The sequence below is a fragment of the Amblyomma mixtum genome, chromosome 10 (assembly GCF_055824585.1).
Source record: "Amblyomma mixtum isolate Tamu chromosome 10, ASM5582458v1, whole genome shotgun sequence".
Taxonomy (NCBI): Eukaryota; Metazoa; Arthropoda; class Arachnida; order Ixodida; family Ixodidae; genus Amblyomma; species Amblyomma mixtum.
In genome coordinates, this window is record NC_143021.1 from 147,784,048 (window position 1) to 147,799,325 (window position 15,278).

Here is a 15,278-nt window from a genome sequence, read left to right on the forward strand (position 1 = left end):
CCGAGAGGAAGAGAACTTTGGTTAGTAGCGTTTTCAAGCAGCTCGTCATTGAGCTGAGTTCAGAAATAACACAGATGAGTGGTGGTTCCAAAGACTCCTCATCAACATCTCTCGTGGATTGTTTTGCCTGGCATTTCACTGAGCAAATTAGGTTAGCGTATTCATTATTATTTAGCGGTTTCACAGAGGCTCGCTGGTGCATATTGTTCAGTCTTCTCAGACGTTGAGTGTCTTGCAGACAAGAACCTCATACTCGGAGTATTTGTACTCTTTTTTGTAGTAGGGAACCAAAGCACCCATCAAGGAGCGTTGGAGCTTGCCAATCAACAGCATCCCATCATGGCGGGCACGGGCTATGTAGAGCGGCTCGCCCCTTGCAGTCACACCTCCTTGAATGGCACCACTCGGCACAGCGCCATAAGCAGCCGAGATCCAGTCCAGTGAATCACCATCGGAGACGAGCGTCTGCAAAAAGGCATTCGATGTGCAAGGAATGGCGAATGTTTTGTTTCACCATTTATAAATGGGAGCTAATAGGCAGCTTGATTATTATTTCCCGTCCAGAGGTCAAGAGGATTTAAACTGAACTCCTCATTTCATTGGTCGTCTGCACCTGTATAGTCATTCCCCTGGTTGGGCTCGTAAAATGATCTCCCATTTTTTTTCTCTCTCAGAAACTTCTCGCGTAAGTCAACTCTGTCTCTTGCTCTACATAGGTAGAAATGTACCTTCAAATGTGACAGTTTGAACCACAGTACGCTTACTCTGTTGTAGCGACCACAGAATGGTAAGGCCTCGCATTAGCTTAGATTTGAAAAGGGAACGGAAGAAATTCGTGAAGCGGAATTCTATCAACGAGTTAGCATTAAGAGGAAGAAGTGGGCTTGGGCAGGGCATGTAATGCGATGACAAGATAAACGCTGCTCCTTAAGGGTAACGAAGTGGATTCCAAGAGAACGCAAACGTTAGGAAGTTAGGTGGGCGGGTGAGATTAAGAAATTTTTAGGGAATACGGTGGTCTCAACTGGCGATGGACAGGAATAATTGAAGAGACATGGGAGAGACCTTTGCCCTGCAGTGGGCGTAGTCAGGCTGATGATGATGATGATGAAGACGCTTGCTCTGTCTGCGGCAGTGAAGACGCCATTGTGGGCTTCTCTCCAGCAGTCGTAATGCTAGTTGTCTAGCGCCGATGGCTTTGCCAATTTACTATAGGTCGACTTGCTCACCGTTGCGCTCTTCTGATGTTTGAAGGTGGGGAAGCCGCAAACAAGGGAGGCTCGTACAGATCACCGGTGGCAGACGTCACGTCTTCTCAGGCGCTTAGAGCGAGTAGCATCGGAATAAGGAGAGTTGGCAGTCGAAAAGTAGAGTACAGACACAGATGAAAAGGGAACTATAATTGATAAGCACGTCCTGGTTTGCGAGTTGGTTCGACATCCTTGCAAAAAGACGGCGAAAACTACATGGCACACAGAGAAGAGGGCACGTGACACACGTAGGCGTGCTAGCAAACGGTGTTTTATTCCTTGTCGCAAGGAATAAATACATGCCGGCAAGTAATAAGCACTCAGATACTGACTCATCATGCACAGCATGCCAAAGAAACGTGATCAATGCATATAATAGACCCTTTAGAAAATTCAGCGCCATCTAGTGTGTGGTGCGCGAACCGCGGTGCCTCCGCCAGTACTTGGGCATACGCCTGCCGGACTGCGTTCGGGCCAGATTGAAAAGTACGGCACCCGGCGAAGCCACAACAAGCGCAATTTTCTTGTTTCTGCGTCCTAGCCATCTCTCTTGACATTGGCTCTCTGCTCCAAGCTATAGTCTCGATGCCGGCATGTTTCTGTGCCCCTTTCTGCAGCCTGCGCGGCGTATGAGACACGCACGAAACCAAGCTGTGTATCCAGAGCACAGAGCGCATGAAGTGGCTGCATGCTTCTTGCTTCTCGTCCGTGGCCTGTCCGTTCTCACGTTAAAATAAATGATATAAGTATTGCAAGAGCAGCAAAAAGTTCCTTCTACCGTGTAGCCCTTCCGCTGTACAGTGAGCACGAATATAAAGGTGCCACCTTCGGTGCACTCGAGGGCATGCATTGTTTCCGATGCTGGCGACTGTTTCGGTGTGTCACAAAATCAAAACGTTGCTCAAGCGCGCTTGTTTTGGATTTGCTACCATCCGCGTCTCAACCATTCATAGTGAGCTCCGTGTGCGCGAAGAAGAGCACGACGATGCGGCCCAGCGAGGAGCGCCGTTGTTCTCTCCGTTGCGAACCTGCAACAAACGACGGCGACACAGGCGGAGCGCAGCAGCAGCGATGTGTTGCCTGCGCACTCCGGCTTAGCAAGCACTCCGGTGATCTGTCTCCTTTCCGAAAATCCACCCGGGATGGCAGTCAGGTCCCTCAACCAGTGTAAATTTTCCGCCGTCGCTCTCACAAGCGCAACCAGACATGCCACAAGGGGGATCTAGAGCAAAGGCTGTGCAGAGCACTACAGCTGCGCGTCTTCTAGCCAAAGGGTACTCAAGCACCGCAACAGGACATAGAACACAGCCTGACTAACTACGCTCAGTTTCTTCCAGTAAACAGGAATGGAGCATCGCTTTTCCTTGCTCCCACTACCTCTCTTGAAGTTTTTTCATGTATCAGAGCAACAAGCAATAGCAAGTCACTAGATGCCGATGGTATCCAGATGCGCCCTGTAAAGTTTGTGCTCGATATTATAAGCCCTATTCTTGCCCATGTTTATAACATAATATTATCAACAGGTACCTTTCCTATGAGGATGCAAATCACCCGCGTTGTTCCCGTCTTCAAGCGCGGTGATAAAACTGCACTGAATAATTATCGGCCTATATCAATAATTCCAATATTTTCTAAGGGCATTGAGAAGAAAATGCATGAGCGATTACTCTCATTCTTCAACCGCCACCATTTGATTGCAGACTTTCAACATGGTTTTAGAAAGCATCGCTCTACGGAAACAGCCCTCCTGAGCCAAAAAGAAATAATTCTAGACGCGTTCAGGTGTAAGTATATGGCATTAGGCATATATATAGACTTCTCTAAGGCTTTTGATTTAATTAATCATTCCATCCTTCTTAACAAATTAGAAATGTATGGTGTGCGTGGAATCGCCCACCCGCTTTTGTCATCTTATCTGTAACACAGGTCACAGTTTGTAGATGCTAATAACGCAATATTTTCACGGAAGGCAGTTACCACTGGTGTGCCGCAAGGAAGCATTTTGGGCCCACTTTTATTCTTAATTTACATAAATGACATTGCAAGCTGCACAGATAATGCTACATTCGTTTCGTATGCCGATGACACAACCATTTTTATTACAGGCAACGTGGAAACAGATTTAGAAATAAAGGCTAATAAGACGCTGTCTGACTTAGAACGCTGGTCCGTGATAAACTGCTTAAAAATCAACCCGAAGAAAAGAAAAGTAATCTTGTACACGCCTAGAGGTAAGATGTTGACAACTAATATGAATTTGTGTCTGGGCAGTGAGCAGTTAGAGATAGTGGACTCCGTTAACATCCTTGGGGTGCATTTTTCAAAGCACCTTACCTGGAATGAGCATGTTGATCACCTACTATCAAAATTGTCATCTGCCATTGGTGTCATTGCTCGTCTGCGTCGCATTCTCCCGACCAAGGTAAAATTAATGTTGTACAATGCACTGGTGGTATCTGTCATGCAGTATTGAATCGTGGTGTGGGGCACAACTGGCGTGACAAATTTGCAGAAACTAGATTTGCTACAAAAAAGAGCTGTACGTTACATAGCTGATGTCCATTATACATACTCCACAGAACCACTTTTTCCAAAATATGAAATTCTTCCTGTGTTTTGTTTTTATAATTACAGGTTGATGTTGTGCTACAAAGGTTTTGTAAAGTTTGGCATTGATTATATAATTCATCTGGCAAAACTCCAAGAAAACACAAATATTCGTCAGACCCGACATAAAGAAATGTGGTTTGTACACACCCCGAGAACCTCCTATGATGAACAATCTCTATCTTATACATTACCTTCGCTGTTAAACTTACTAGAACGACTAAATTTTGATGCCTCCAGGAACCGAAACTGTCGCATTAAACGTATTTGTCAACTTATTCATTTGCAAGGCTAAACCATGTCTTCCTATTTGCCTAATTTTGTTCACCACTGTTGCTTATGTGTGTTGATTTATCTGTATTACCTTATGTTGCTTCTCCGATTGATTGCCGTCTTGTTTCATTCTGTATTACCCGTTGTTTTGTGATATTTTTTTCATTTTTGTGTAAGACTGGCCGTCATCCTGCTGTCATGCCAACTAACAAGGGGTCGGGACCTCGTCAAGCTGTTCGAGCTTTTAGTCACGTACTCCTCCTTTTCTGAGGAAATAAAATGAATGATTGATTGATTGATTGAAAGGGGCCCAAGATATGGCGCACGGCGCTGACGGAAGTTGCTGATGATGATGCCTGCCGAGTTGCCAGACTGAATTTTCTAAAGGGTCTATTTTAGTTATACGTACCAAATCCAAGGTATATGACGCAAGATTCTTCACTCTTCTTGATTTCAAACGCTGCCTAAGCCGATCTTCACCGTGTTAAGAGTACGCTTCCTGTCGAAGTCTGGTGCGCACTTGTGTGCTTTACAATAAACATTTATATGGCCCGAAATTTCATTTGAAGTCCGGTATCGGTTTTCATACATCATCTTTAGCCTGACTACGCCCACTGCAGGGCAAAATCCTCTGCCATGTGTCTCCAATTAACCCTGTCCTTCGCCAGTTACGGCCACCATATTCCCGCAAATTGCTTAATCTCATCCGCCCACCTAATCTTCTGCCGCCCCCTGCTACGCTTGCCTTCTCTTGGAATCCAATCCGTTGCACTTAAAGACCAGAGGTCATCTTGCCTTCGCATTACATGTGCTGCCCAAGCACGTTTCTTCCTCTTGATTTCCACTAGGATGTATTTAACCCGCGTTTGTTCTCTCCCCCACTCCCCCCGCTTCCGATCTCTTAACGTTACACCTAACATTTTTCTTTCAGTCGATCGCTGCGTTGAACTGTACAAATCCCGGGATGACGCCCGGGATTGGTTTCGTGCTCATACAATCTGTCATTTATACATCGGCCTGTGTGCTTTATGTATTAAGCGCCAAAAACAGAAGAACATAATATACGACTTTCTTTGTGCAGCTGACATGCTTCTGGGGTGATGACTACGAGCTTAGTGATTTTATGCCTGGTTCAATGGGCTCTTTTCTCTGTGCCACTCGAGAACCTTCGTTCGCCGCCTCGCTCATCGTCGCCGCTTCTTGCTGAGCATGTGTACTGGGCTTTTGCATCATACACAAGGTTCTTAAAAGGGAAGTGATGGCCACGTTCGGTCTCGACTTCACAGAGAGCACCTTCGGGCAATTCTGCTTTCAGCGAGACCCCAGAGGGGTCGACGACTTTGGTGGGAATAGAATCGGATCATCAACAGCACCACCGAGTACATATGGCAGTTAACCCTCTCGACGCTTCGAAAACATGTATCGAGGAGTTGTTCTGCAGCCGAGAATCGTTCCATCGTCTTGGGCGACGCTGCCATCACGGATTCCGTAAGCAGTGTGCTGGGTTGCGGCCCAAAGTTCGCCGTACAGCCCGAGAAGTCTGCTGCGGAGCTACTTCCGATGCTCAAGAAAGTTAATAGAACATCCCCAGCGGAAGAACAGCTCTTCCGAAGTCGTGGATTTGCTCTAACATATCTCTTTCGGTTTAAACCGCAAGGAATGTTTGAATTGAAAGCTTCAGAAGCCCTCACGGGGTTTTCAAGAAATGTGAAAAACGTCAGGCTTGCTAATGTGAAGAGTAAGGCCAAGCAGCTTTGTAAAAGGCTTCACCTAACCAGACCGATGACGGCAATAGATTCTGATTAAAAGTTGAGCCTTTAAGTGTTCTTCACGGCTAAGATACATTAACTTTAGTGCGCTCTGATGGCCGTCGTTTCAGAAAAGGGTCATCGCAAAACGAGCTTTCCCTACTTCTCCAAGAGTATGTGAGCCAATTATTGATTGATGATCCGTTTAGTGTCAAGAATTCCGAAGAAGTAGTCAAGTGTGTGGCACAGAATAAAAACAAAAGTTTCCGTCTTTTCGGTACACATTAAATAATTGTATTATTGCATACCACAAAATGCACTGGTGGAACGCGGCACTGATTGTAACGACAGATTTGGAGCAGTGGCTTTCCGGAACGCTTATGGCTTGGCTGCTGGATAGTTTTCGTAGTTGCTAATACTATGCCTGTAGTCTACACATATTGAATGTAATGATGACATTTTCATAGAAAAAGAGGTTGTCTGTATAGGGTCATGCATAGCCACTGCTTAAGTGACGTCTTTTTTGCCCCAAAAGACAACCTTTTAAAACAGTGTCCATTAGAGAGAAATGTAATGCAGGTCTTCATATTTGTCGATGATTTTTTTTTTGATTATCGACTGGGACAAGATAGAAATGGGAACCCAGTCATCTGTAGTCTTGTCAGTGTTTCAAACATCCATGCATCCATTAATTCTGACTCAAGAACTTCCGGTCGATAATTGTACAAGAGTTCTAGGTTTTGAAATTAATTTTTGATCATCTTAGGTTTTCTGGGGGTTCCAGAGAAGAGATAGTAAGGCCATTTTTTCTTTCAGGTCAGCTCACTCAAAAGTTTTAAAGAGAGGCAACGTTCAGTCATGTCTAACAAACACACTTAACAAGTAATGTCTGTAACGCCTGCAAAGCATCTTTCCTCAGGTTAGCCGCATCAGTGAGGCACGTTATCCTCACCACGTTATCATTTCAGTGGAAGAAAAATGCTCACAAAGATAAAGAATCCTGAAAAGGTAGGCAAAGGTCAAGGAGGCACTTCCAGAGCAAGGCTCACTGTCATTTCATATATTCACGCTACATGTGACAGTCCGAAAAAATTTGCCAAAGGGGATGGCGACCGGGATTTGTTTCGTGCATCAAAACGCCTTGGGATGAAGTGTAGCTGTGTGTGCACATGTTAGAGTGCAATGAAAACACCAGTGATAAACTTCAATAACTGATTAACGTTTGTATGGTTTCTTCTGGAACGATAGGGTATACTACGAAATTAAATGTCATCAAGCTCGAAGGCGCGCAGTTTTAAAATTTCTGAATGGGTACCATGCTGCGGGATATAGAACGTGAAAAAACGCTTCTTTACGCGATTCCCCTGAGGCTGCTACGTGCAGAGACGCATTCTATACGTAAGTAACGCGGCGAGGCCAACTTAAATAGTTCCCAAACACGTATTTTCATTCTGCTACCCCGAAGCGCGAATCTGATTCAAGTATTTTATGAGCTTTGTTCTCTTTACGTGCCAATGTCTTCTATTCTCTAATATAGTATTGAGCCCTAGTTCGTACTTTAACCAGTTGATCACTTTATTTTGGTTCGGTACTCGTCTTTTCATTACAGTCTGCTCCAGTTTGGCTCCATATATGCGAAAAAACAAATCCCGTATAAAGATGTTGCCTCAAAGTGCCGTCATTAGGTGAATGCCGCTCCACAGATTTTACTTCCATTCATCGCTCCCATAGAAACAGTCAAAGGCAAAGCGTGTACGCACATGACACGTCGCACAAGACACGTCGAAATACGCACATGACACGTCGCACATGATACGCGCATGACATGTCGAAAGAAACACAGACACTAATGGCAGTGTGCTCGCCTGGTAGTCATAGTAGTAGGGCTCCTTTCCTTCGTAGGGGATATAGCAGCATTTCATGGTGGTGACCACCTTGCCTGGTACCATGTAACCGTTGTGTAAAGCGCGCCCAACGTATGTGACCAGGCCTTCTTTTTCGCGACCACCAGCCACAGCGTTGTGCGGGATGTGGTCATTGTGGCACGACACCCAGTGGCACGGCGGCCGGAACAGGCTGTCTGCGAGGCATGTTTATCAAACCTGTAGCAACCATGGCTAAGAATTTGAGCACGTGTTGTGTATTCCGCACACTTGACAGTCGAATTTGTAGGAGCATATTTAGTATGACACATCTGAAGTTCCAGCCTGGGAAGCCTCATTACTGGAAACTATATCCTACCACGCGCATCACACACAAGAACGCACAAAGCTGGTAAAATGGGACAAACGACAACGCGTAGTCCTCGCGAGGAACGGTTGGTAAGTGGGGAGCCTAGAGTTTCTCCCTTTCTTGTTAGGCTCAGGGAGCAATGGTGGCTCATCGAGGAAGTATGGTTGTGGCCCCACGATTATTCTACAAAAAAGCCATCCGCGGTAGAACTTTGTTATTTCAGGTAGTAGTAGGTAAGCTTCTGTGGTAACAACACTTTCAGCTTATCGAAACGCAAAAATCGTCGCTCGCTCTACATGTTTTAATATTATTATGACTATTATTCACCACTTACGAGGTGTGGAGGAAAAAAAGAGAAACAAATAGGCTTTTATAAGCAACGCCTGCACACTTTGCAAGTGAAAAGGAACAGAAACATTGAAACAAGAAGGAAGAAAAGAGCACGGAAGATAGAAGAACGAAGGGGAAATATAAACGAACACGCTCAACCCTACGCGACAGCATGCATACCTTGATGTGCAAGGAAAAACAAGCAGCACTTAAAAAGTACTTAAGAGTCGGCTTGAAAGGTGAACATGGGAGGAAGATCACAGGAAACTTCACAAATTGTTTTCGCGTCGCCGAGCTAAATGTGCGCTGCACCAGCAATTAAACCGTCGAAAATACACTGTCGGTTATAAATAAGCGCGCTGCCCGCATTCGAAAGAAGCACGAAGAGCGGCAAACAAGACCTGGTCGCAACGTACGGAGAAATGTCAACACCTAGGTATTCATAAACCGGGGTGAGAGAGAGAGAGAGAGAGACTCTTTAATGAAATGCAGAGAATTTAGCCGGCGTTTAAAAATCGCTAGCGGGGTGCAGACGCATTATCTACCCTACTCGAGTGCATGCTTAACATGAAGACCCCGGAAAAGCAAGTAGCACACCACATGGCAAATAAGACCTTACTCTTAAACGGGGCAGAATATGGCAAATAAAATTATATAAAGGGTAGTTTCTTGTTTTTATCATTCAAGGCTTGCACGTAACTGGTACAGCACTCAGAGCTAAGAAAACAGGTAAGTCAAACTCACATCCTTGGTTGGCCATGGCACTGGAGCCGTGACAATATGCTCTTCGTCAGCAGTGCGTCTGCTGTCCCGAAATGGAGCGTTGTACGCTGCTATATATAAGGTGCGTCAAAGAAAACAAGCGGTTTCAGAGCCGGTAAATGAACCAGGAACTTAAGATAGCGGTGAATGTACTGAGGGCGAGAGCGCATTTTCACGCGTTGAAACAATGCCTGTGCCTGACTTCGTGACTGCAGCAGTATGGTGACGACATGTCGTAGATATTAATTATCACTGCGGCATTGAGAGGCAGTGCTGTGAACAGCGATCAGTTATGGTCGTTCTCAGTTCTCAGTCGTTATCAGTTATAACATTTATTAAGAGCCTCTAAATAAATCTTATGTTTATGAGACGTCATTGCAGCTGACAAAAACACACCGACAAACAAAGTAGGCACCCCAGACGCCGGTAATCAACTGAGGATTATTGCACGAAACCGGCTGTTTATGTGCAAAGTGGTACTGAATCCCCTGGGCCTGAAGATTATTTCCGCATTAAAGGCAGAACCAAACCAAGCACCATAATAATAACATAGGCAAAAGGGTACCATGAAACTCACATACAACACATCGGAGCAACTGCACATCGCCTACCAGCCTGACCCAACAAACAAATTTGCCTTGAGATAATCTCTTTCTTTATTCCGGAGCGCAGAGAAGGTGTGCTGACACAGTTCTCTTTTCCGGCAGACATACACAACGATTCAGGAATTTCCCAGCTCGTTTGAGCGGTCAACTTGCGCAAATACGTGTTTCTTTTAAAAATGCCTTGCATGCTGGATCGTGCGAGCAAGTGTGATTGTAGTCAGCTAAATGGCCTCAGCCACTTAGTGAAACAGCTGTCCTGCGATGCTCAAGCAAGCGCTCATTGATTGATCGCTCCGTCTGTCCGATGTAACATCTGCCACAGACAAGGGGGATGCTGTACACCACGCCAGTCTCACATTTAACGAGTCGTTTGGTGTGTTTAATTTGGCAGGCAGGCCTCTTTTTGACGTCATTTCCAGACCGCACGAGCGTCCCAGCATTTCCAGGGCTGAAAATGCGACACGTACACGGCATTTGTAGCCGGCGTTTTTTAATTAAGCGGTGTGGAACCTGATGCCAGTATAGGGGACAACGACAGGTCGCTGTTGCGCACGTGCGCTTTCTTCTGGCTTGCGTCGAACACCAGACTTCAGCTCGCGAATGTGGCATTCCACCACTGAGGCCGCGATTTCTCCTGGGAAACCAGCCTACTCAGTCACTTTAACTCGGCACTGACGCTTTCACGGACTTGGTGTTTCACGGACGCAATTGTTTGTTGTAGAAATTTTTCTACGAGCTGAGAAGGGGCCGATTGGTAATTAAATTTTTTTTTCTACCTGGCTTCTACTCCTAGCAAACGCGCGCACGTTTCTTCAAATTTAAAGGACACATCGAGGAACTGGATGCTACCTTCCTGCGGTTATTCGTGAGTGAACCTCATGCGAAACGCATTACAGGCAAACATTTGGAGGACGTTAATCACAGCAACACCTCTCTTCTAATCCTCCGTCGAGTTCACAAATACAAGGTAGCCGTCTGCATAGCTGAATATTCAGGGGGGCGCTTTGTTGACCTAAAATGCGGTGAGGCGAAAGCCTTAAGTGTGGTGCTACTGCTTGTGTCACTGATCTGTGGCTAAGGTGTTAAGCTTCGCCTCTAAGAGGTGAAAACGACAGGGTCTTGCAACGTTGTCAGGGGTCCAAAGAATGGCATCGCCCGTTCGGCTGTAGGCCTTGCTCGTCGGTAAATTGGTTTTCGAGGAAATTAAATGTATCTGTCTTGCATATCTTTGGAAACCTGAACCTCGCCGTAAGGAAAGGGGGGAAGATGGAAGTAAACGAAGACGCCGTATACACTAGACTCGCCTTTGTTCCTTCCAAGCCATCGAGCTGACATGGCGGTGATCGATGTCCGTTGTTAAAATACCTTTCCATTCTATTTCGTTAATGTGGTTTCTTTGGGCACAGACTTTCTCTAAACCGAGCGCTCGTTTCGTTGGCGCTTCCCCTGCAGCTGTGTCATCTGCCCTTGCCCTCACCAGCGCTCCCTGATAAAGTTTTCTTCGATTAGCTCTCACTTTTGTTTAGTTTTTCTTATGTCTTTTATCCATTTACCAGGCGCTCGACATTAATGTTTTAGCATCTTCTGAAGCCGTGCCTTTAGCTCCGTTTCCAGCTTTTCGCCTCAGTATGTATACAGGTAGCTCTTTCTGTTGCTTGTAATTTTGAAGTTTCTTTAGTGAGCTCCCACTGCTTCCATATCCTCATGTTTCTACTTGGTTCTATTTTTGTTATTCTTCTCTTACAGTTCGGTTATAAAATTCGTCCTGAAGTAGCGTGTCATTTAGCTTCCACATTTCCCACGAAAAACTGTTCCCCTTCTTAATGATCGCTATGCTCCATTGAACAAAATAAGGGTCAGAAAATGATACCGGCACTACTCCATAACTATTGCATTTAGGTACGGTAGCCACAATCGCATAAATGCGATCTAACCGTGCATGACTTCAGCCCTTGAATCATTTGTACTTTGCAGCATGCGTTCCTTCGAGGCACTCTGCCATATCCTCTAGGTTGCAGTTCTTGATCTTTCGCAACAACACTTCAGTGCTTTTATCTCGTAAACCGCGTACACTTGTCTTGTCGCGCGCGCTGACACAGCTGTAATCGCCCGTAACAATGAGCTGTCTGTCCGTGCGAAGCCGTTCTTCGCCATTTTCCAAAAACGCGGCTCGGCCATCAACCGCATTAGGCGCGTACAAGCACTGTTCAAGGTTAAACATTCAAAGGCTACACAGGATTTTCGCTGTCTTCGTCTGGACGTCTGAATGGGAGCGCCGCAGCCTGAGCAACATATTCCGACGGGTACAAGACGGTGGGCTGGGACGGGGCCTTTTGTTTTTGCGCAGCTGGTTAATCGTTTTTTGTTTTTGCGGGACACAAGAGACCCGTTTTTGCGAACCGTATGCCAAGTTGGGCTGCGGCGCCTGCTGTCGGAGTACGTAGTCTCTACTACTGAGGTTTACTTTAGGATCAGCGGCTTTTACCGGGAAATTGCAGCGAGTGTGCGATTCCTTTCAGCGCGGTTTTCAAATGATCTTCTGTCGACTGGGAAACGGAAGAAAGTGTACTGTGCTTTGTGCGATATAGTTTTCGCAGTGCCCTTGTACAGGGCCTTGTACAGTGGAGGCCGAGGCAGAGATGTTTGAAAGAGGGTTAAACAGAGATGCAGGTACCACCAATTCAATTCAATTCAATTCATTTTATTTCGAACAACAATACATGGTGTCCGCGGGGAGAGGCTAAAGGAGACTATAGTGTTTCCTGACGGGGCCTAACACCCGCTTTACACGTCGGTGCAGATGGTGCAGAGTGACATATCAGTGAGAACAGTGGTACATAAAACACAGTGGGACAGGAATTCAACATAAGCAATTACACAAACACTGATCAGGCAGAAAATAATACTCAAGAAGTCATCAACAATGAGCGATAGTAATTGGAGTAGAAAATAAAAACACATTCGCACAGAACAAAAAAGAACAGTACAGAACAGTAGGTGTAAAAATGAATGCAGCAGGTATGCATAACAAAATTTCACACGGGGGTGTTCAAAAGATTGCTCATTTTCTTCTTGAACTGGTGAATGGTGACACTCTCCTGGGCACAAGCAATTAGTGTTGGATATGTGTTGCATAAAACTGTTATTTGGTGATCCGTAGTCTGGGTTCCGTAATTAGTGCGAGGCCTAGAAGCAATCAAGGAAATTGTGCGCAAGTTATGTGGGATTTCTCTATTCAAATCAGAACGAGGAAATGATTCACATCCATGTTTTATATTTTGGTAGATTAGGAGTGCTAAGTAGTGCTTATAGCATAGAAAAAACGGTAACACCTTACAAGAGGTAAACATGTCATTAGTACTAGCAGGATAACTACCCAAAATGCGCAAGGCTCTTTTTTGCAGAGAGAAAAACCTATCCGAGTCAGTTTTATAACATGTTCCCCACACTAAGATACTATACACAATATGGGAATGAATAAGAGAAAAATATAACTTTTTTTACATGGAATGGAAGAAGATAACGAAGTCGTTGAATTAACCCAAATGATCTTGATATTCGTATCCGCAGACTGTTGATGTGATAAGTCCAGCCCAAGTCACTGCGAAAACGAACTCCTAGGAACTTATGAGAATTCACCTGTTCATTTTCTGTGTTATTAAAATATAGTCGGATATTATAATCAAGAGGCTTATTTTTGGCACGGAAAAGCACATGTTTAGTTGTTTTTATGTTTAGTTCAAGCTCATTGGCATCAAGCCATGTTCGCAGTTCATTGAGCCAGGAACAAAAACCTTCTTTTTTAAGCTGCACACCGGAACCTTGGAGGTTAAAAAATTTAAGATGCAGATGAATTATTTTTACCCTGAAATCTCATTGTTTAATTTGGAGAAAGCGGGAAACAATAGAGGGAAGGGGTATATTTTTGAGAAGTACTGAAGCGAACCGTAAAGACAGAATTACCACTAGACACGTATGGCATCCAGTACTTATCTGTAGAAAACGAGGATGGGCTACCGCTTGACTTAATAATGCTGATAAGCCTCCACTGTATATTGCGCTCCAGAATAGCAGGCTACCATTTTGACAAATACGCAAGATCTGCCCGAACTTACTTTCGGGAAAGAATGGACTGGTTTCTGGCCATCCAGAAAGCCGCTGCGGAACCTCCGGAGTGGCTCCCGAGACAAACGTTTCGAAGTGACTGACAAGTGTCCTCATTGTGGTGCTGCGCCAGACCAGTGTGACGAAAAACACTTGCTGTGGACTTGCCCGGCTACAGCTTCCGTGAGACGACGCTTCCTAAAGAAGGTAGGCCTGCGATGGGACGTTGCAGCGACTATCGTAAGTGGACTCATGATAATCGCTTTATCGTGAACTTCTGCCACTTTTTAAGCAAGGCTTCTTTACACTCCTTCTTATAACTTCCTTTCCCTTTTACATTATGCCTAATGGCAAACATCTCGAATAAAAAAAATGCGAGAATTTTAACCTGACGAAGCAAGATTCGTGCTCGCTGACCGCGATAGTGCTGTGTGTGTGTACATAGCGTTTAGTGTGTTTTGTTGAATGTTTGCTCTGTTGAATGTTATATGTAAAAAACAGGCAATAAAAAGAAAAAAAGAGCTGGCATGGCGGAGTGCTTAGCGTGCTCGTCTCGCAGTCCGGAGACCCTGATTCGATTTCCCAACTCGACCGCTTTGCTCCTCAGTTTTATTCATTTTATTTGGAGCGTCACTATACCATCCCTTTAAATGGTAGCATGGTTAGTAGCAAAAGTACAATTGGCCCCGTTTGAATTCGTGCACTCTGACGTCACGAACATTTCGACCAATTGAAAAGCGTGCATTTGTTCCGACATCTGCTTACAACCATGATTCATTATAGGCTTCCGCCTTAAAAACTTTTTCAACGCTTGCATTTTAAAGGGACGCTTGAATGCCCTTGTCAGTCGTAGATAAAAATATATCACTCAGGCAGGAGCCTAGGCAGCCTCCTTCTTTTTGGATACAAAGGCGATCGTTAAACCTGACAAATGTGGATGAGAAAGAAAATTATAAAAGCTTTAATAAACTGTCGGTTCATAACCCTCTCTTGTTTTGAAAGGCCACAAACTTCGCCTCTTCAAAAAATTTCTTACTGCGCGAAAAAGCACCGGGTGAGGTACACAATAGAAAAGAAGTTCTACACCATGAAAACGCGAACCTTGTTTTGCATGGAGCTTCAAAACCAGGAAAATGTTCAATAACCTCAGTAAATATTTACCAGAAACGGGTTATCTAAAGGATTACCTCTAAGGTCCTTGTGCAAGAACCAAGACAACGTACCCTGCCAGGAGCCCTTTTGTGTCACAAGCACAACAGCCCTAAACGGCACGGCACGGATTCTTTGTCAGTTTTAACCGACAACACAGTAGCCAGTGAATTTGTGTAAGCAGCATTAAAGCTCTTTCTTAATTTTTCCAGACTGAG

The 15,278-nt window shown here is 45.0% G+C and overlaps 1 protein-coding gene across 1 annotated transcript; it reads right to left on the bottom strand.

Annotated features, from left to right (window-relative positions):
* Positions 1-216: 216 nt before the first annotated feature.
* On the bottom strand, positions 217-9,200 carry LOC149327266 (pfs47 receptor-like). The gene is made up of 3 exons (XM_089564831.1): positions 9,185-9,200; positions 7,744-7,958; positions 217-465 (listed from the first exon to the last, which is right to left on the bottom strand). The coding sequence occupies exons 1-3, from the start codon at positions 9,198-9,200 to the stop codon at positions 217-219; spliced, it is 480 nt and encodes a 159-aa protein (XP_089420957.1).
* Positions 9,201-15,278: the final 6,078 nt, after the last annotated feature.